The sequence below is a fragment of the Globicephala melas genome, chromosome 3, assembly GCF_963455315.2.
Source record: "Globicephala melas chromosome 3, mGloMel1.2, whole genome shotgun sequence".
Taxonomy (NCBI): domain Eukaryota; kingdom Metazoa; phylum Chordata; class Mammalia; order Artiodactyla; family Delphinidae; genus Globicephala; species Globicephala melas.
The window spans coordinates 121,810,764-121,832,613 of NC_083316.1; the positions used below are offsets into that span (position 1 = coordinate 121,810,764).

The 21,850-nt window shown below is 41.7% G+C and overlaps 1 protein-coding gene across 2 annotated transcripts in view; it reads right to left on the bottom strand.

The window, feature by feature from the left end:
- The window catches only part of PRELID2 (PRELI domain containing 2), a 703,347-nt gene that overhangs the window by 612,141 nt on the left and 69,356 nt on the right, over positions 1-21,850 (bottom strand). Inside the window, exons 7-8 of one of the 2 annotated variants that reach the window (XM_060295473.1) lie at positions 14,250-14,319; positions 5,619-9,866 (exon numbers count right to left, since the gene is read on the bottom strand). In XM_060295473.1, coding sequence (XP_060151456.1) covers positions 14,260-14,319 — 60 coding nt within the window. In that variant the 3' untranslated portion in view covers positions 5,619-9,866; positions 14,250-14,259. Of the gene's footprint in view, positions 1-5,618; positions 9,867-14,249; positions 14,320-21,850 lie in introns of those variants that run through there. The other variant, XR_009563301.1, reaches the window with a different exon arrangement.

A 21,850-nucleotide genomic window follows, 5' to 3' on the forward strand; every position in this document is an offset into this window, starting at 1 on the left:
AGATTTAAAGAGCTGAAATCATAGAGGGTGTGTTCTCCAATCACAGTGCAAGCAGATTAAAATGAATTGCAAAAAAGACATCTATTTTTGACTTACCTCACTCTGTGACCACCTAGAGGGGTGGGATAGGGAAGGTGGGAGGGAGACACAAGAGGGAGGAGATAATGGGGATATATGTATGTGTATAGCTGATTCACTTTGTTGTAAAGCAGAAATTAACACACCATTGTAAAGCGATTATACTCCAATAAAGATGTTAAAAAAAAGACATCTAGAAAATCCCCAATTGGATGACTAAACAACACACTTCTAAATAATCCATGGGTCAAAAAGAAAGTCTTGAGAGATATTTTTTAAAAATACATTGAACTGAATGAAAATGAAAATACACCGTATCAAAATTTGTAGAACACAGTTAAAGCAGTGCTAGGAGGGAAATTCATAGCACTCAATGTACACATTAGAAAAGTGGGAAAGTCTCAAAAGAATACTCTAAAGCTCCCACCTCAATACCTATAAAAGAAGAGAAAAATAAACCCAAAGCAAGCAGGAGACAGAAATACTAAAGAGCAGAAGTCCATAAAATACACCAGAAAAGCAACAGAGAAAAATCAATGAAAGAAAGAGCTGGTTCTTTGAAAAGACTGATAAAAGTGACAAATAGAGCTTATCATTAAAGACCAGGCAGACATCAAAAAGATAATACGAAAATACTATGAACAACTCTACACACATAAATTTGACAATTTATATAATATACAGCAATTACTCGAAAAACACAAACTACCTCAACTCACCCAGTATGAAACAGAACATTCAAATAGCTCTACAACTATTACACAGACCACATTTGTAATTAAAAATCTCCCTAAAACAAAAATCTGAGGCCTGAATACTTTCACTGGCGAATTCTACCAAATGTTTAAAGAATTAACGCCACAGTCTCTTCCAGAGATTGCTGAGTGTTTACTACGTGCCAGGCACTGTTCCATTCCAACTGTTTTTACATGTCTGGAACTCATTTAATCCTTTCAACAACCCTATAAAATCGTCCCTATTATTACTCCACCCCATATGAGGAAAACGAAGCCCAGAGAGTTTATGTACACAGCTAGCACAGAGCATAACTAGGATTCTAGTTTAAACCTTGGGGCTATGCTTGAATCCAATCACATGCTCAGATTTCTTGTATTTTAATCTAATGCCACATTTATTGTCAAACATCACTTTTGTGAAGGGAAATTCAGATCTGACCAGGATGTGCTATTTCAACAAAGAAGCTGGGGTAATACCAAAGTTGGCATTCTCAATAGAAATATGTGTTTTTAAACAAAAATTCCTGCTATCAGCTGCCATACAATTTCCATCTACATGACAGTTAAAATATATCTGTAAACCAGAAAAGAGGTTTCTTATTGGAAATGATAAGAGCTTCACTATAGCAGAGCCAGTCACACCACTATAATTACAAGAATCAAAACACTGCTTCATTAATTTTTCCCTGCGTTTGTTATTTTACCTCATCAAGACTAATCACCCCCCTTCCCATTGATTTTATCTAGCACCCTGGGTTAAACACTGCAGACAGCCTGGTTAGAGAAAGCTGTGGTTTATAGGTGCATCTGAACTGCCTCTGTTTAGGAGAAAACTGTATGTGAAAAAACATTATATTGACAAATAAAATTTTCCTGACTAATGTTTTCTCTGAACAAAAGTGGAAATACAACGGCCCCCCCAAAAATTAGTGAAAAATAATTTCAATTTTAATATTCAATAATTGCTCTTCCTACTTATGTTCTTCCTTCTCAACAACTAAGAGACAGTAACTCAGCCCTCAAAATAATCTGTGATGCCCCTGAAGGCAAGGTTTACCCATTTTATATTACAAGACACTGGCAGACAAAGGCCATGCTGCTGGGAGGGAAGACCAACTCCGAGGGGCATGGGAATTCTGGGAGTTCCAGGGATTGGAGGTGGCCTACATCAGGGTTTCTCCAACTTTTCCAAAGAGGGACCTCTCCCCAGCAGAACAAGGCCCTGCAGTGTTTGAGGATGTACTAATTGCAAGTGCTTCTATCAGGCTGAGCATAAGTAATTATCATCCTTTGGTATTTCCATTATATTCAACCTAATATAACATCTGCTGCGTACAATGCAGCTTTCTAAGCAGTGTCCCAAGCAAAATGTCTTCTACGTCTCCTTTTTTAAAAATTAAGAATCCTGGGCTTCCCTGGTGGCGCAGTGGTTGAGAGTCCGCCTGCCGATGCAGGGGACACGGGTTCGTGCCCTGGTCCGGGAGGATCCCACATGCCGCGGAGCGGCTGGGCCCGTGAGTCATGGCCGCTGAGCCTGCGCATCCGGAGCCTGTGCTCCGCAACGGGAGAACCCACAGCAGTGAGAGGCCTGCATACCGCACAAAAAATAAATAAATAAATAAAAATTAAGAATCCATTCCAATCTTACCCTCTATGAAGTTATACATTTGTTTTAATAAAAATGTTTTCCCCACAAATCTTTGAGAAAAATGTTCTAAGAGGAACATTTTGCCCGTCTATCTTGTGGCTTCACACCTCCCTCACATAGACAGCCATACATGCCCGCTACAACTACATACCCTGCTTTGATTATGGCAGGTGATACCCCAGGAAGAGGTTTCAGAGGCAGATCGAGGGAAATAAATGTCTGGCTAGCACTTTGCTATTCCCCAATTCTTCTCTGCAAAATCTCTGCCTTTGATAAGGCCCAAAAACATTGTTAGCATTTATTTTTCCAGGAGGAAATGGACTCATACCACTTGACAGAACGATTAACACCTAAGGAAATAAGTTATAATGCTAGCTCTAACTTCACACAGACAAAAAGACTACTTCCCATACTACTTCCCATACAATCATTCTAATTGTATTCTGAGGCATAGTTTAATCCAATTTAAAACTGTAATTAAAAATCGTAGCCATCTAGTGCCTCAGATGTGACTCCAAGTTTTCCAAAGGCTCTAAATCCAATCATCAAGATACCAGAAGAACTGTACTGAACTTTTTTCCGCTGTACCTATGGATATGTTCAGAAATATTTTTTTTAAGACATGAATTAAGGCTCTAAACTTCCACGCTATATCCCCCAACTCTGAAATGTCACTTGGGAAAGAAACTTTCAGACAGTAAAGGTTTCCTGGTAGTCACCCTAATGAGTGACAGGTATGACCTTGTACATTTCTCCCCCTCCTTGCCCCAAATTCTGTTCCCATTTACAATAATGTTACGTGGGGGTAATTCATTCATTAAAATATTTCTGGCTACTTTTGTAAATCTCTTGTCCTGAGGACCAGGGGAATTTTTTTTGGACTGACTGACAAGAATGACTTTGGTTTTGACTACACTAACGACTACATCCTTAAACAAACACAAATAACAGAGGAGCTTCAGCCCAGAAAATAATTTCCCTTAAACTTCTAAAGAAACTGGCAATGGGATGATTTCAAAGTTTGAACAATTTAAGGACTTCTGAATTTAAGAAGACACCTAAACTCAAAATAGGAAAACAAAAACATACAACTGAACAGTTAGCATTTTCCTTTGTCATCGGATCTAAATGCTCATCCTGGCACCTACACAAAGAAGTAATGATTCCACCAGCAGCCTAACAGATGGCAGGCACAAAATGGCTCTAACCTTCTCTGAGAATGCCGCAGAAGAGCTCCATGAAGTTGAATTTAGCAGGATGGGGGCTGCTATTTTCTCTCCGTTACCTCCTGCACAGCATGGCTGTCCATAGCTCAGAGCACTACATCTTAAGGTCTGGAAGTACAGTTACTCAGTTTAACCCTTTCAGACAAGTAAGGGTCTTGAGTTATTATGGAATCCTTTTTCTGCACGGGATTCTGTTCCACCAAATACAACCCAAACTTTTGATCATAACAAAGCAGGCTGAGCATGGTGAAATATTTTTAGGCTCTCTTTTCTTCTATTAGCATTTAAGAGACAGTGGCGCACCTTTTTCTTAGACAGTGAATTATATTTTTCTTAAGGACTAGAGGCAAAACATTAGAAAAAAAGAGTTCTCATACTGTAAACTCCTGCCAGCTAGCTTAAGGATAACCCCTTTTGGGAGAACAAACATTACTTCTGAAGTTGACAGAATTGCTGGCCATGGCATCAGGATCACCTGGGGAGCTTGATGCATTCCTGATGCAGAGGCTGCAGCCTAGAATCTCAGGGGGTGGGATCCAAGCATCAGTATTTTTGAAGCTCCTCAGGGGGTTCCTATTGGCAGTCGAGGAATGTAAGAAATACTGCATGTTAAAAATTAAATACTGCATTTTAAATTTCTGTCAATTGTTTCTGTAAGTTAATTTTTATTCCGAGTCCTCACCACACTGGGTTTGTCATTCTTAGGACTCTACCCCTCTATCTGCCTCAGTCTCTCCAAGGCTCATGTTAAGGTTCTGGCGTCTGCAGGATTAGCCAGAACTAGTTAGCATGACCACCCAGACATCAGGGAAACAAGACACTGATACTGCAGCCCTGAATTCAGGGACGTCCTCAGATCAGGCTGTAATAGAACAGTCTGAAAGTAAAAGACTTTTATGCCAGAAAATCCTGCACCCTGCAGTCATTGTGCACTGTGTGTGGCTCAGATGAGAAGGCGGTCTCATGCAGGGCAGCTCCACCTTTCCGTATATAAGGCTGAGGCTGGAGAGAACCCGTTATCTTCCAAAAAGGGATGAGGTGCCCCCCACTAATTCAGACATGATTACACAACCGTGCAATCTGCTGGTGAGGCTCTGGGGCCATCAAGCTATACATTTTGTGCTAAGCTCTCCATTATGCTATGCCTCCTGTGCTATTTTCTGCATCCTTTAAGCAATCATGGTGTGATTTACCCAAGAGGTAAATGTGTCTGATCTTACCATCAATTGGTGCCCATTACTGCCCTCTGTCAGTACAATGAAGGTGCAAGCCTCCTGGAAACCCACTGGATCAAGTCAAAAGAGAAGACAAATCCTGCCTTTCTCTTGCATGCAGCAGGTACTCAGTAAGTGCTGGATGAACCAAGGACTCTACCCCTACAGGCCCTCAGGCTCTAACAAAAGAAAGGCATCAACAGGGCTTGGACAAGGCACTCTGGAAACCAGGCACAGAAATCCACTCGCATACATTCAAGTAAAAGGCGGACAAATAAAAGGATAAAGGCAAATCTCACGGAAACCAAGTACAGAAGGTATAGCTGAGCCTCACAAGCAGGTCAACAAGCAGTTGCCCTGTCTCTCCCTCCCCCTTTGGGACCCCATGACTTCACACCACTGTTTGTGCTTCATTTCTTCTTGCTCCGCATATCCTGGTCCTTTGCTCCATTAGCACATGGCCCATTCTGTCACCCAGTAACAGCAGCTTCTGCTTAATTCTGGGAGAAACGTTAACGGCTCAACTTGGGGGAAGTGGGGAGCTAACATCATCTGGCTGGTATAACACTCTTATCTGGGGCTGCTGAAAGGACTAGAATCACTACTACAAATGATAAACACAAGCTCTGCCAGGCGATGTGATACCCTCAAGAAATTAAAATTCACACATAAATATTAGTTGTGACACCTTTATTTCAGAAGGACGGCAGGATTGAATTTCACAGGTATACAACTGATTTATAGCTCTAGATCACAGTAACACTGCATCAAAAACACTTTATCCTGCACAGAAACTTGGCACAGAAATGTTCACTTGTAATCTACTTACGTTTCACATTATAAAACTGGACATATAAAAACACTAACACAGCTGGGGAGACAACAGCTTACAGATCTAAGTAAATCATTTGTAGCAGTATCTCGGTTATCTTGAGGTCACAGATCAGACAACTGCAGTCGAGGATGAGGAAGTTAGAGGAAGTAGCAGAGCCACTAAAATAATGTCACCAAGTCAATGCAGCAACGTTCATCCATTTCACTGCTGAAAAAAGCCTCCCAAAGACTGACTCAGCTCCTGTTTACTGTTACTTGACATACAGTATGCAATTACAGCAATTCCCAACTCCATATAGTAAAGGAGAGCAAAGTTCCTAGAGACAGGCAGAGTGAAGGAAGAGAGACACGACAGGGAACAGTGACGGAAAAGAAGAAACTATGAAAACCATGGCAAAACTCAAAGAGCAGAGCCATTCAGTGGAGGGGCTTTAACAAACCTAAATAGGACCTGAAAGAATTCAAAACATAAATGATGATTCTGAAATGATTTCATTATCTTCAGTAGATTCTGTTTGCAAAAGCAGGGAAATGTATACTAAATTAGGAGGAGGCTCAAGAGGGAGGCAATATGGGGATATATATATACGTATAGCTGATTCACTTTGTTGTACAGCAGAAACTAACACAACATTGTAAAGCATTTATGCTCCAATGAAGATGTGAAAAAAAAAAAGAGCTCCGTGTAAATGGCAGAAATAGAGCAAAAAAGATGTGACACTTAAAAGAATAACCTTGAGTCAGCTATACCATGCACCCACGATGTCTGATAAATGGGATATTACTACGCAGGTACTGCTTATAAAATACACAAAGCCATTTATATCAAAAGAATATAGCACCTTTTTATTCCCACGATTGAAACCATAAAAGCCCGTTCGTGGTAAAAAGCACCTCAACCATGTAGGGACAGCCTCAGTCAGCTTCTCTGTGCATGAGAACTTTATATTATGTCCTGAGTGATCAGCTGTATTGATCAGTAGGCCCAACTGACTATAAACCCTTCTTCAATGATAGAAGACACAGAGGCCACAAACACCTCCCCTAAATCACTGTTTCTCAAAATCTGGTCTGCGAAACAGCACAACCAAGACTCCTGGTGAACTCGTTTTAAAATGCAGATCCCCGAGTCCCAAATGAAATTCCATGAATCAGAATCTCTGGGAGAGGCCCTGGGAACCTGCAGTTGAGCCCACCTACCCAAGGATTTCTGGTACAAGTAGAAGCCTGGGAATCACTGTAATACATCTGCACCTTCCGTGTGTAGGTTCAGCAACCCAGTCAGGAGGAGACTGGTCAGATCTCTGAACTAACCCTTCCCACCCTTGTTCCTAATGCACCCAGTAAGGCTATACTCCCGGTTTTGACATTTTATAGATAATCAAATTACATGTGGACTTCTAAATGTTTTATCACAGGAAGAAGATTCTGACACATAATAAAAATAAAGTTTAACAAGCCCTAACTAATTTTAAAAGGAGCATACGATTTCTAAGCCATATATGTGAAACCTGAAGTAATGGATGCCCGCGGGGGTGGGGGGTGGAAACTGAGGATAAGCGTCTGATGCAAGTTCAGAGGATTGCTTGGGAATGGGGAGGAAAATACATGTAAAAGCAGTCTTGGAGGAGAGGCAGAAAGCAGCTTACAACCAGAATAGGGAAACGCAAATCTCTTAAAAGTTGGCTGAGATGTTTAAGCTGGTCCTTAACACTCTTGAAGCAAAGGCTGGAAACTACTGGCAAACATGTTTTGTTTGGCAGGCACAATGTTTTAAACAATCCTGAATTCGTTGCCAACACATAAAAATCGGGTGATTTCTTTCTTTTTTTTAATACTATCTTTTCCCGGAAAATTGGAAATTGGAAGAACTAGAAAAACCAGCCACTTGGCAACACTGTGCTGGAGCCGGGCAGTAGCTGCCCACCTTTCACCACAGCCACGGTACTCCTGGGGTCTCCCCGCTGGCCGCCAGCCTGCTGCACACATCACATCACCTGCCAGACCCCTGCAGGCATTTGCACTGGCCACGTCAGCTTCAAGGAATTAAGGCAAAAAATCAGCCTCTCTGTGCTTCACTCTAACAATAATTCTTACTCCAAAGATACTTTCCTACCTTGGAGATGTGAAGAAAGGAATCAGATAATACCTGCAAATCACCCAGAACTGTAGTGTTCGCTGGCCATTGGAATCACCTAGGGAGCTTTAAAAAATACTGCTGACTGGGTTCCACCCCCAGAGATTCTGACTTATTAGTCCCAGATGTAATAAGGTAGGCAGCAGGAGTGCAGAAAGCTCCCAGGTGGTTCTAATGGACAGTCAAGGTTGAGAACTGCTTTCACAGAATGCAAGTTGTTGAGTATGAAGGGTTACATTCATTCTTTCTTTTTTTTTTTGGCTGTGCCAGGAGACTTGCCGGATCTCAGTTCCCCAACCAGGGATTGGACCCAGACCCTGGCAGTGAAAAGCTTGGAGTCCTAACCATCAGGCCACCAGGGAACTCCCAGAATTACGTTTATTCTAACGTCAACCTCCAAGTACAGATTTCTCGCCTCTCACCTCTGTGATAATTCACGTCACCTTTTATTTGTGTAAATGCGCTCTTATTCCTAAAGCCTACCAACTGCCATTTACTAACTGGAAAAAGGTCAAAGTGTGTTCTGGTTTCTACCATTCATTTTCCCTCCAACACAACCGAAGAATGAAACACTAAGGAAATGAAGGGAAATTATCCTAAGACACAAAACTCAGGCAGCACAAACAGCTCAAATGCAATAAGAGGAGCTCACAGTGGCAGGCTTGTATTAAAGTTTAAAAAAAGATAAAAATAAATTTAAGAAAACAATTGCTTTGAAATTCATCATTCACTAAATGGAAAATTTTTCAAATATTAAAAACAATAATTTCCCCAGGACTTTCCAGTAATGGCCCAACTTGTTTTAACTTAAGACAATGAATTCCAAATTATTGCCCCTCTTCAAGCTTTCTTTTAGGTAGCGTGCATTTACATTTTGGCTTCGGATCATGGGGAATGCAAACTCCCGTCACCTAATTTTCAAACAATACTACTACATTACCTTACATTAGAAAAGTATATTTCCAAAATGGTTTCAAGTACTAATAACAGCTTCTGTTTACTTCTGTGTACCACGTAGCATGCTAGGCACTTTATCACATGATCTCCAATTGTTTCAACAGCCTCATAAGGTTAACTCTATAATCCCATTTTATAAACCTAAAAAAGGAATCTAGGAAAGATCTTTAAGGAAGATTTTAAATTACATACGTAATCACCGAGCTGCTGCGTGGCCCTGCTCAGACGCAAACCGGAGTCCTTCTGACTCCCAAACCTGTGCTTTTCATACCAAACAACCTTGTTTAATCATCACAAGTAGAAAGACCTGTGCCCAATTATCCCCATTTGCCCAATAAAAAACAGAGAGATCACATAATCTGCTCCACAGCCCAGAATGAGTTAGAAGGAGCCGGTCTCCCCACTCCCCAGGTGCTTTTAAGGACCAATCACAGTTCATGTGTTATATTATAAAAGCTAGCTGATGGCAGGTATGTAGTACTGATGGGGAGAAATCAAATGTTCCTGATTTCTGAGAATCTTCAACATTACTGTGAATATGGCTTAACTTCAACACAGGTATAGTATATTCCTGTCTGTTCCAGGCCACCTAAGAATCAGGTATCAGGTTTAAGTCCTTTATTCGCCCCAGAATCCTCTCATGAATCCTATGAGCAACGACGGAGAGAACAAACAGGCAAGAGCAGCATTTTCCATGCCTCTGGCCCATCCTTGGCTGCCCCAACACCGCCACCAGGCACTCAGCAGGACATCCTGAAGAAAGGCAGACATCACCTTCTATGGGATTTTTCCTTTATTTGTAAAACCGTAGAGATTATGCCATAAGAATCAGCCAGAAGGTCTCAGCGCCACGAGAGCCGCTATCTGAGGTCGGCTCCCAGGGGGAGTGCATCATGTCATATCCCGGCAGAAAGGTTTCCTCTTCTGTAAGCTGCCAACACCGCATTCTTATACCTGTATTTCGAAAACTGTGTCTTTGGATGTGTTGTGTCCGAGAAAAGATTCTCGAGCAAAAGTAGACACAACACAGCTTCCCTGCAAGAGAAAGCAAACAGGCTTTATCACCTAATAAACATGTCTCAACAATCAATACTTATTTGCCCTCTTTTCTGAAGCAACTCTTAAGAGTCACTTGAACTCTATCACTACGGATAGAAATTGCATTTCTACGGAAATTGCATTTCCGCCTCCTAATGATCTTCAAACGAAGCAAGCACCTCATTTTATTAATAAACTACCAACTGCCCAGAGGAGCTGGTTCAAAGGGGAGTTAAGATCTAGCTAAAATTAAGGTCTTACTCATTCCGATGTGAAAGAACTCTACTGTGTTTTCGAACCTCACCAAGCCCGGTCTCCCAACTGCCAGCAGCAAGAACAAACAGATGTCAGAGCTACTTGTTTTCTTCAAAAATGACAGGAACTCCAAAATCTATCAGATGGATGTGTCAGCAGCAACACCCCAAGCCCACTGACTAGTGAGATTTATGCACCTCCATTTTGGCTCAGGACAAAATCACTTTCTAAGCTTTTTAACTATCAAACGCCCACTCAGATATACAGGCCAGAGAGATCTAGGGAGCATCTTTAGTGTGAGGTGCCCTACACAATGTGGTCACGTTCTATGTGACTTTAAAGTATGCAAATTTGAAATGTGGTAGAATATAAAAATATTAAATAATGTCTCCTTAGGCACACGTGTGCAGGCCCGTTTTTTTAAAACATTAAGATTTTTTTTAAAACATTAAGAACTGCAAAATTCCAAAGCTCAAAATTTGAGTACACTGTATACGGCACCTACGCTATTGCCACATCCCAGTGCTATCTTATCTGCTAAACAAAATGCCTATATTCCTACCCCATTCATGCACATGCATTGGAACTTTATGAAGCAATTTTAATGATCACTATTGCTGGTATCTTAACTTCCTTGTTGTGATTATTTTAATGCTTTTTTATGCCTTAAAATAATACCATCCAAGTGGTTATGTTGGCGCTAATGCAGAAAAAATAAACTCTTGCACTATTAACTTTGGAATAGAGGTAAGATGTGATCAAATGCTACATTAAAAAAAGGCCAAACCACCACCATGAGGCCACCTGATGCTAATTTAGGCAAACTCTAATCCCAGGGAGAGACAACTTTTTCTTAAAGGACCAGACAGTAAATATTTTAGGCTTTGTAGGCTGTAAGATCTCTGTCACAGTTCTTCACTTTTCTGTTGTAGCTGGAACATAGCCAGGAACATAGGTGTTTTCTAATAAAACTTTATTTACAAATGGAGGCCACAGGCTAGATTTGGCTCCCAGGTTACAGTTGGCTGACCTCTGCTCTACAGCTATGGAGCTAATCCCCCCCCCAGCCTTTTCTTTTAACGTAGCATTTTACTGCTCATAAAAGGTAGTTCCCCCATCTACAAACATTCTCCCACTTCCAGTAGATATAATTTTGAGAAAATAAAAAGTTCCATTAAAACAGGTGTATTTCAAACTTGCCAAACTTTGTAAAGTCAGTCAAGAAAATGAGCTAAAAGTAATAAGCTGGCAACAGCACTGCAGCAACAGCAATGCCTCAAAATGCTCCATATCATGTTTTTCGTGATGCTTACATAACTGTACATATGTGTCAAAATTTACCAAATCCTACATTGAAATTAGTCATTTTAACTGTGCACAGATGATACCTAAATGAAGCTGATTTTGAAAAAAGCTTAAAGTCTCAGCAATAGCCCCTAATTTGCAGTAATTATAGATCCAAGTGGTAAGAGTATACACCTCTTACTTCATATTTGCTCCTGAGAAAACTGGTCATAAATTATGACAGTTCCAACTATGTAAATCCTTCGGGAACTCTGTTGCATTAAATGCACCTGTCTTGCACTAAACTAATAGTTATCCAGACCTCAACTATTTCACTTCAGCGAGGAGGAATTGGTTGCTTTTTAGAAACAATACAGGGTGGCACAGTGGTTAAGAATCCGCCTGCCAATGCAGGGGACACAGGTTCGATACCTGGTCCGGGAAGATCCCACATGCCGTGGAGCAAATAAGCCCATGTGCCACAACTACTGAGCCTATGTGCCTCAACTATGGAAGTCTGTGCACCTAGAGCCCGTGCTCCACAACAAGAGAAGCGACAGCAATGGCAACGAGAAGCCCGGCACTGCAACCAAAGTAGAGCCCACTTGCCTCAACTAGAGAAGGCCCATGCACAGCAACGAAGACCCAACACAGCCAAAAATAAATAAAATACAATAAATTAAAATTTAAAAAAAAGGAAATACAAAGCCCTGAGTTCATGACTTAGCTCTCCATCACAGTAAAAGCAAAACAAAAAAACAAAACCATGGGTCATTTAAGACAGGAGGTAATACTTGTTTAGTTTCCTCTTTCCCATTAGCAACACTTTAAATCACAAACACAAGCTGATAATTTCAAATACGAGTTGTTGTTGAATCTCAACTCTTTTCTTTTCAGTCATCTTTGCTCCACTGTGGAGCCTGTCAACATTCAAGCAGGGGGAAGAAAAAAAGAAAAAAGGGCAAACAAGCAGAAGCAGAGATGCTAAAATCAGGGAAAGGCCCCACAAAGAAACTCATTCCTCCTCTGATTAATCTAAAGTCGATGGAATACGTGACAACACTTTCAAAACCCCAGCTATTAGCTTTCGCGGGGCTTGCGTTTCATCTGTCTCGAACTCAGAGATGAGAACTTATTTAAAGCAATCGTTCTCAAAGTGTGTTCCATGGATCAGCCTCACCAACATCACCTGGGAACTGGCTAGAAGCACAAATTCTCAGGCTCCCCTCCCTGCAGACCTAATGAATCAGAAATTCTGAGAGTGGGACTCACCAAGCTGTGTTTACCAAATTCTCCAGATGATTCTGATACTCACTAAAGTTTCCAAATCACTAATTTAAAGTCTGAAAACCAATGTACACTTGTAAGTGGAGTTTCCTCGCCCTCTCTTTTAACTTGGAGCTGACTGTAGACCCCACCCTGCAGGACAAGATGGGCTCTGTGCTCAAGTGCACAAGTACTAGTGGTGCTTGGTGAGCCCCACAGGAGGCCAGCCTGGAAAAACAGGGGGATATGGGCAAGTTCTTCTCCCCAGCTTTTCCACATACAGAGATGGAGCACGCCACATTTAGATTCCATGCCAACATTTTTTGAGCACCTGCCATGTTCTGGGCTTGTGCTAAATGAAATTATCTTGCTTAGCCGTTCCAATAATAAATAAATGTATTAGTATGTGTTATGTATACAGAGGCTTGATATTAATCAGAATGGAGTCAAACCCGCAAACAAGCAGAAACCTTTATAATTCTCCAATTCTCATTCACAGGCCTGGCCAGCATGCTTTGAATGCTGAGGTCCTCGTACACAAATATTCCTTGTGCTTCCTCTTTGGTTGACTGTTCTCAAACTTTATTGTATATCAAAATTAGAGACCAAGTTGCTTATACAAAACCATGTATACTCTAGTTTTAAGCCAACATAAGGAAATCTGAGGTAATTCTGAACTACCCACAACAATGTGTGCTCTACTCAAAGGTTTTACCTTCTCTCAGACGTTAAAAATCAAAGTCCAATCAATCTTGTAAGACGCAAATCCACTATACAAATTTATTTTAGGCTTTGAGTCTCTCAGATAATTTTGTTCTGCCCTTTCCACCATGAAGACCATTGTCCTTGAGGCAGACAATAAAAACTTAAGAAATAAAAAAAGGAAGTAATTCCAAAATCCCCCTGCTTATCTGTTAACCCTACATCACTTGCCCTAAAAGTGCCATGTGCTACAGCACAAGTGCTATAATCTTTATCCTGCGCCCGTGGCAGACATCGCTAATCAATCATAGCACTCTTACCCAGAGCTGGAGAGTTATTCTCAAGGCCTTGGAATCCTTCTCAATAGCATTTCAGGGAGCACCCCTGCCCCCAGATCGGGAGGAGTATTCATGACTCGTAAAATGTCTGTATTTCACTGGCCAATCAACATGCCCCTGTCTTGTTTTCTTTTAAACAGTTGAAACAGTTTAAAGCTGCTCCAAATACAATTTTAAACCCCTCCTTTCACTGTTCTCAGGACAATAAAATTAAGCTTCAGTTAATTCTGAACTGCAGTCTCTACAAACCTATGCCACCTTGAGGGTGCTAATCATGGTGGATTGTGTTAAACAGTTTAAACAATTTGAGTGCAGTTGTAACCCAGAACGTAGTACAAAACTGCTTTGAAAATCAAAGAACCAAGTAAATAAAGGTACAGAACGGATAACAAAAACCTGTGAGGCAGTATCCCACGCATATAACGGGGAAACGTACAACATGAATAGCCCAGGGAGGCTGATGTATAATACTCAGGCTTATAAGCATGAAGACATGGCTTGAGTAAATAATTCTGATTTTGCTTCTGGTACTCACTGATGATTCTTTATTCAGCTAAGGGGGCACCACACTGTTCCTTTAACAGCATCTCCATTATTCTAATTCCCTATGGAGAGAAGAAAGAAAAATCAAAATGCCACATTTCACGGACAAGCACTTTTACATTTATCACCATCTTTCCCTTCAAGGAATCCAAGCCATGGCCATATAGTCTTTTCAGAAAAGGCTCGTAGTCATACTTTACATTTTTATAAAATTCCACTCAGCAATTTCACATACATTATCTTCACATGGGCTCAGAACTACTCAGGGAAGCAGGCAGAGCAGAACTGTGAATCTTCCATTTTAAATACAAGAAAGCCATCCAAGGGATGTTAAGAACTTCCTGAAAGTGGCCCAGTTACTGAGTGGCACTGCTAGAGCTGGAATAATCATGGTAATAGTTAATACTACAATAGTGACATTAAAAATCACAGATCACCATAACGAGTATAATGATAACGAAAAAGTCTGAAATCACTTAAATGTGACACAGAGACACAAAGTGAGCAGACGATGTTGGAAAAATAATGCCGAAAGACTTGCCTGATGCAGGGTAGCCACAAACCTTGAGCTTGTAAAAAGCGCAATATCTGCGAAGCGTGCTAAAGCAAAGCATGATAAAACGAGGTATGCCTGTGCTCACTGAACACTTACAAATGTGTTAGACTCACTGCTAAGGTCCGTATGTGCATTATCTGAGGTAGTGGGTGCAGGGTGCACCACGGAGATACCCCCAGGGCTCAGGCACTCCTCCCCCTTCTGCCAGCACCATAGACTGGCACACAGCTACCCTCAGCGAAAGGGAGATGCATTCCCTGAGGTCATGGCCCTCTGCAGAGGTGGCCCACATCTCATGGCTGGTGGGTATAGTGTAGAAAGGCCCAGCCCCCGCCCACAATTCGGGACAACTCTGAACAGCATCCCATCGCCACAGTTCCCCACGGGATCAGCTGGGACCTACATCACAACTGCATTGCAGTTCAATGTCACCTTCTACCTAATCCTGCTTGCCTCGCTCCCTTACAAGAGTTGTTTCCGAGAGCCCTCTCCAGTGACCCTCCACATAAAAATGTCCATCTGAGTCTGTGTCCGAGAGCCGACTAGGACACCTTGTTTAATACACACAAAATCTATGAACAAGTACTATTCTTACCCCTGTTTTACTGATGAGAAAAACAGAAATTCAAAGAGAGTTAAGTAATTTTCCCAGCGTTATACAGCTATTAAGTAATAAAGCCAAGGAAGGAACAGACACTGAATTCTGGTTTCAAGGGCACCCCTTAACCTTGCAAGGCTCACCCCATGACTGTATGTATCGAGCTGTTTGTACGCATCAAGCTGACTACCACCCACCCCGGCCGGTCAAATTCTACCCTGGAAGAAAGAGGAAGCAGATACTCCCTCTTTCCTCCTTCAAGGACAAGTTCTGTACCAGAGGCTGAACCTTCAGACGGAAAGGCAGGATTGTGATGTAATTATGAACTGGGGTGTTTAGGAACTCAAAGCTGGATTGTGGGGAATGGGACACGATGCTCTCAGGGACAGGAGTGTGGATGACAGGGAATAATAATGATCAACACTAACTTAAACTGCAGGTCCCCAGGCCCCGCACAGGAAGGCTTTGATTTCATAGGACTCAAGGAGGCCCCAGAGAGCTGTACCTTTAACAAGTACCAGCTGCTCGCCATGGTCAGGCCGGGCTGGGAGACACTGAGTGGGCCTCCAAGTGAAAGGCAGAGACTTCTTACCTGGGGTTTGTTCTGAGCCACGGGAGGGGGATGCACCTCGAGAAGACAATAAGATATATTGAGTACCAAAGTACACTGAACAAAATCTAACGTTTCCTTGAGGTTTCCGAAGGTCCTTCAGATTCTAGCTGGCTGTCACCACAAATACTGCCACTAGCTGGAGAGGAGGAAGTATTAATTAAAGGATCTTGACAATGCCAAGGAGCACGGACTGTGGGGTGAGCCAAAACAGTAGACTGTAGGACCAGGAGCCCTGTTGTCAGAGTCAAGAGACCTGGGTTCTGGTCACAGCCCTGCCAATTATTCTGCTGGGTACCTTAGGCTAATCACTTTTACAAAGTTGTAGCTTAGACCAGAGAGCTAAGGGGCCTGGGAGGTTGACTGGATAGTGCAGGCACACACCAGAACTACTGGGGGAACCCACAAAAGCGAGTACAGATTCCCAAGCCCTACCCAGACCCATTCAACCAGAACTTCAAGGGCTGGGGCATGGAATCTGCAAACATTGCTCATGTGGTTCTGAAGCACAACTAGCTCATATACTAGAATTTGTAAAAAGCAGCTTGATACCACCTCTGCAAGCCTGGGAATTGAGGAAAGAATTGCCCTTAATCATTTGTGAAGATACAGTATATACTCTTGTACTCTTAGAGCTACTCACCTTTTTTAAGAATTAGGGGGAAAAGGAGGGGTTGGGGGATGAAACAACCAGTGGAATGAAATTTAACTTAATTCTTAACCTAAGATCTGAATTGTGCTCGCTTCTGCTCTCTCTCACTCAACCACAGAACAGTTAACAAATATTTATTGTGTACCTGCTGTGTGCACTGGAGATTAAGTGAACAAACCTAAGTCCCTGCATTCATGGAACTTACAGACTAATAGATTTCATTCCCCTTGTCTCAACTTCTTTTGTTTGTTTCAACAAACCCCTGAGCAATAATTAAATGCCTGCCTTCTGTTTTCAGGAAGAATAAAAATAGCCATGTTACATCACAGTTGCAAGCTTCTTTTTTGCACAGTGGGCCCATAAGTCTTGTCGGTATGTCTTTAAAACCAGAAAAGCAGACTCCTTCCTTAGGAAGTGAGCACAGGTGAGCTCTTCCCATCTGTCTAAATTAAGAACGCCACCATCTACTGAGCTGAGCGCTAACTGACATAAGTGAAGACGCTGGGGTTTGCCTTGGGAATTGAAAGACATTATTTATTGAATCAATTATGCTCAGACTGTGACAGTTGATTTTCTTTCCCTTTTTTCCCCCTCTCTCATACCTCTTTAGTCTTTTTAAGCAGAACAGTTAGAAACAGAAGGTGGAGAACAGGGGCAAACAGAGAGAGATCTATAAATGAATTAAAAACAAAAAACAAAAAACCTACCAGGGAGGCCAAGCCATTATTTAGTCTGTCTCTTTGGTAAGGAAGGACCAAATCAAAACCCAATCGATAGAGTCCTTTCGAATAGTTTCAATGCTTAAAATTCAACCCCTAAGAGATCAGGCTTAAAGGGGCTAAATTTACACCACTTATCACACAGTGACGCCTGAATTGCAGAACAAATATTACGTGGATCCACCTTTATAGATAGAGCTTAACTTAAAAGCTTTTTGGACTAACAAACCATAAACCAGCTTGATTGTATTATGTCCTTCCCCTCCGAGAATTTTTTCTCCCTGTTACCAGGCCATCTTTTTGTATTTGCCAAGGTACAGACAAGGGAGCCCTCTCAGGCTCATTTCCCTAATACCAGGGCTGTGCTGGCCAGACACGTTCCCACAGAGGAGTCCCAGGGTCACGTCTTTCAGATTCAAAACACTTCACCAATTCCCCACTCCAGAAGTATCTGAAAAATAGCTGATTATTACAGAAAACGAAAAGCTTGCCTGAAGAGAAGGCAGAATAAGTTGGAACTAAATGTGGCTAGATCCAGATGCTATCTTTATTCTGTTATCCAACTGATGCTTCCTTAAGAAGCTCTGATTTACCTATGAGTCCCCAAAGAGGGCTGCATGAAGGGAGGACCTGCAGAAGCTGCTAGAAGATGAATGGTTTGAATAAGACCCAAGCCTGGTTATGAGTGTGACATACAGAGTGAGGGGAAGGTCCAAGCAGAGGAGAAGAGGGTAATATTAGACGTTATAAAAATTACAAAGTTCTTGGGGAGTTCCCTGGCCATCCAGTGGTTAGGACTCTGTGCTTCCACTGCCAGGGGCCTGGGTTCGATCCCTGGTTGCGGAACTAAGATCCCACAAGCTGTGCGGCACAGCCAAAAAAAAAAAAAAAAAAATTACAAAATTCTAAAGCACTTCTCAAAAGACACATATATAGGGAGCTCTTAACAAAAGAGAATTGCTCAGTTAGTTATCACAATGATAAAAGATTGGCCATAATTAGATGAAGAACAACTGTTTGTGTACTGAGTGTTTACCAGAAGCTAGGTACTGTGATAAGCAGATTACGCACTGGAAGACCTCTCCTCCCGCCACTGAAAACAAGATTTCTTTTGGATCATGGCTTTGGAATAAGTACCGGAAACAGTATCCATGCCCATTGTGTGTAAAAGACTGCACTGCTGCTGTGAGGAATGAGATGCATATAAGACTTGATGTTTCTACTCAAGAGGGCATCATCGGTCTCTTGGGAGGAATTAGAGGAATGCAAAATAACTGAAAAACAACACAGCCTCTGAGAAACATTACCACACTTGGGAAAACAAAAAAAAGGTCAATGGAAGAAGGGAAGTAGAGACTGATCTTGCATGAACGGAGGACCTGCAGAAGCTGCTAGAAGGTGAATGGTTTGTATAAGACCCAAGCCTGGTTATGAGTGTGACGTACAGAGTGAGGGGAAGGTCCAAGCAGAGGGATTAACAAAAGGCATGGGGGTGGGAACATCAGTCCATGTGCAGTTAAGCGGACTGGATGCAGCAGGAGATGAGACTATTACACTTCCAATGTTTCCACTCCCCCGCAAACTCCCCACCTGCTCACACATACTCTTCCTCCCACCTTAGTTCTGCTCTTTCCTGGAAGAGACAACAGCACATAAAACATCTCACAAATAGCCCTGTAATTATGCAACAACACTCTGAAAAGGTTTTAGGGTTGAGTCCAAGCTAGCTGTGAAACCTTGGGCACTTTACTTAAATTCTCCAACCTTCAACTGCCTCATCTTTGAATGGAGATAATATAGTAACATGGGTTTGTGCTAAGAATTTGTCAAAATAATGTCTGATCTGGTTACCACAGTACCTAGCCTCTGGTTAAACACTCAGTAAATGGTTGTTCATCTAAATCTCTTTCATGATCATCTAATCCCACTAGAATTCAAATCCCATAAGGCTAGGGGCCTCGTCTGTCTTGTTCAAGATGTAACCCCTAGGAAAACAATGCCCAGTACACAGAAGGCATGCAGTAAATGTCTACTGAATGAACAAATGAATCAATCAGTCAACCCATCAATCATCAGCTTACAAGTCTACCACACTAGATGGTAAGGTGCTCAGAAACAGGGAACAAAAGTTACTTACGTTTGAATCCTTATTGTCTGGTGCAGAATCTGGCACAAAATACATGCTCAATGTTGATGAATCATAAGACGGACCCACTGATACTTTTGAATGCCAGGCTGATGAGTGTGAATTTTGGAATTATAGTGCGATCTGCCCAGTAGTTGGCATCCTAGAAAGTGTGGTGAAAGGTCAGGATAACAGGGGCTGCCATAGGAAACGAGAAAAAACCAAACAAGGAAAGAATAAAGAATGAAAGATAAAAGGAAGGGAATCCTGCGGAAAGAACTGACAGCAAAGCAGGGACTTAAAATGAGTCCTGAAGAATCCTGATTAGCCGAGAGGAGTTAGAAAGTGACATAATCTCAGATGCTGAAGTGTGCATTATAAAACCACTCACCTTTTGATAAAAAGGTACACATCGAGTTTACTTTAAAAATCTCACTTCCCTCTTGAATCTAAACTTTTTTTATTAAGTTCGTTTACATAAAACTTTCTCGGAATCTTTTCATTTACTTTATGTAGAATCATAACAGTATGAATAAATGGTAGAAAAAAGAAAATGTCGCTTCCCTGCTTCAACCCTTCAACAGTGTTCCACTGCTCTTAAAACATAAAGCTCTGTCTGATCTGCCTCTAGCCCACTTCAACCGCAGGGAGGGAAGAAGGGAGGAATCCGCATTCAGTTTTCTCACCAAAAGGTAAGAGAGGGGCTCCCCTGGTGGCACAGTGGTTGAGAGTCCGCCTGCCGATGCAGGGGACACGGGTTCGTGCCCCGGTCCGGGAAGATCCCACATGCCGCAGAGCGGCTGGGCCCGTGAGCCATGGCCGCTGGGCCTGCGCGTCCGGAGCCTGTGCACTGCAACGGGAGAGGCCACAACAGTAAGAGGCCCACGTACCGCAAAAAAAAAAAAAAAAAAAAAAAGAGAGAAACACTGCTCAATGCTTCTCCAGGAGAAGATTCTTTGCCACAATAAAGTATCCTTTAATCTGATGCTGTCCAATTCTTTTATATTTAGGATTTCTCATCTATAAAACTAGGATAACACCAAACAACAGGGGTTCAAATGTACTGGCACATACTGTGTGCCAGGAACTGTGCTGAGTACTTCATCTGCACTGGCTTATTTTACCCTCCTATCTGCCTTAGAGAGTATTTTCTTCTTTTGGATGAGACCCAAGGCTCAGAGAAATTAAGCATCTGGACCAAAATCACATAATAACCAAGAGGTAGAGCCTTGATTTGACCCAAGGCAATCTGGATTAAGAATCCAGGATCCAGGATCTTACAACACTGGGGGCTGTAGGGTTTTAATGAGATTGCATGTGTGAAGACACCTAGTATGATGCTGGGTACACAGCAAGGGCTTTCCTTCCCTTCCCTATTGATTATGTTCAAAAAGCCTGATACATAAAGCAGGTATTTCAGCCCTACGCCCAAACTAAATGGCATGATTCTTAATATACAAATCAATATTTAATCGCATCTACAAATTATTTTAAATATAATGCTTTTCAAGTAGGAATATCCTAACAGACTGTATGACTTCAATATAATTTTCCCACAGGGGCTAATAAACTATTGAGTAAGATTCACTTTTATTTTGATAAGTAACTCAAAATCTTTAGGTGTAACTGCAGAACATTAAACTGATACAGTAATTTAGATGTCTTTGCTTCACATTATAAAGCTTCCTCTCTCCTTAAGGAGAACATTTAATCTCACAGTTTGTAAAGGAAAAGAATATATTCCAAAATAATAAAATCTAAAAATTGGAAAGCACATTATATTATCTAGTCCAGATAGGAAACTCTCGGCAAAGAAATGAAAGTGGCCCAGGAGTTGTCCTGGGATCAAATATCACAATGGAAGATGACAAAGCCATTTCCCTATTGCCAATTTGCATATAAACCCTGATCTGACACGAACCTTTTGTTGGCTAAAAGGCATTTAGTCACTGGTCTCCCACCCTCCAGTGTGACTCAATAAGTCTATTTCCATTTTTAGTTTTTTTAAATGTGACTTGTATATAATTTCAGTTTTTCTGACTTAGACTTCATGCAAAATATGGCTTGTTCATGTGTATCTGTTGGGTATAATTATCAGTAATTTTTTTAAACATCAAAGCCAGCCTCCCATGCAGTGCCACATCCACCCATGACATTTCTGACAATTGTGATCTTGCTTAGAAACCTCCACGGATGGGATGCTTTATACTCCTTATTCCCTCTGTCTCAGGCCTAATTGTAAGACAATCTTCCTTACATTGAAGCAGCACTGGCTCGGTGCCTGGCACCAAAGGGTCCTAGTACCAAGTCTTGTACCAACTCTTAGTAATACT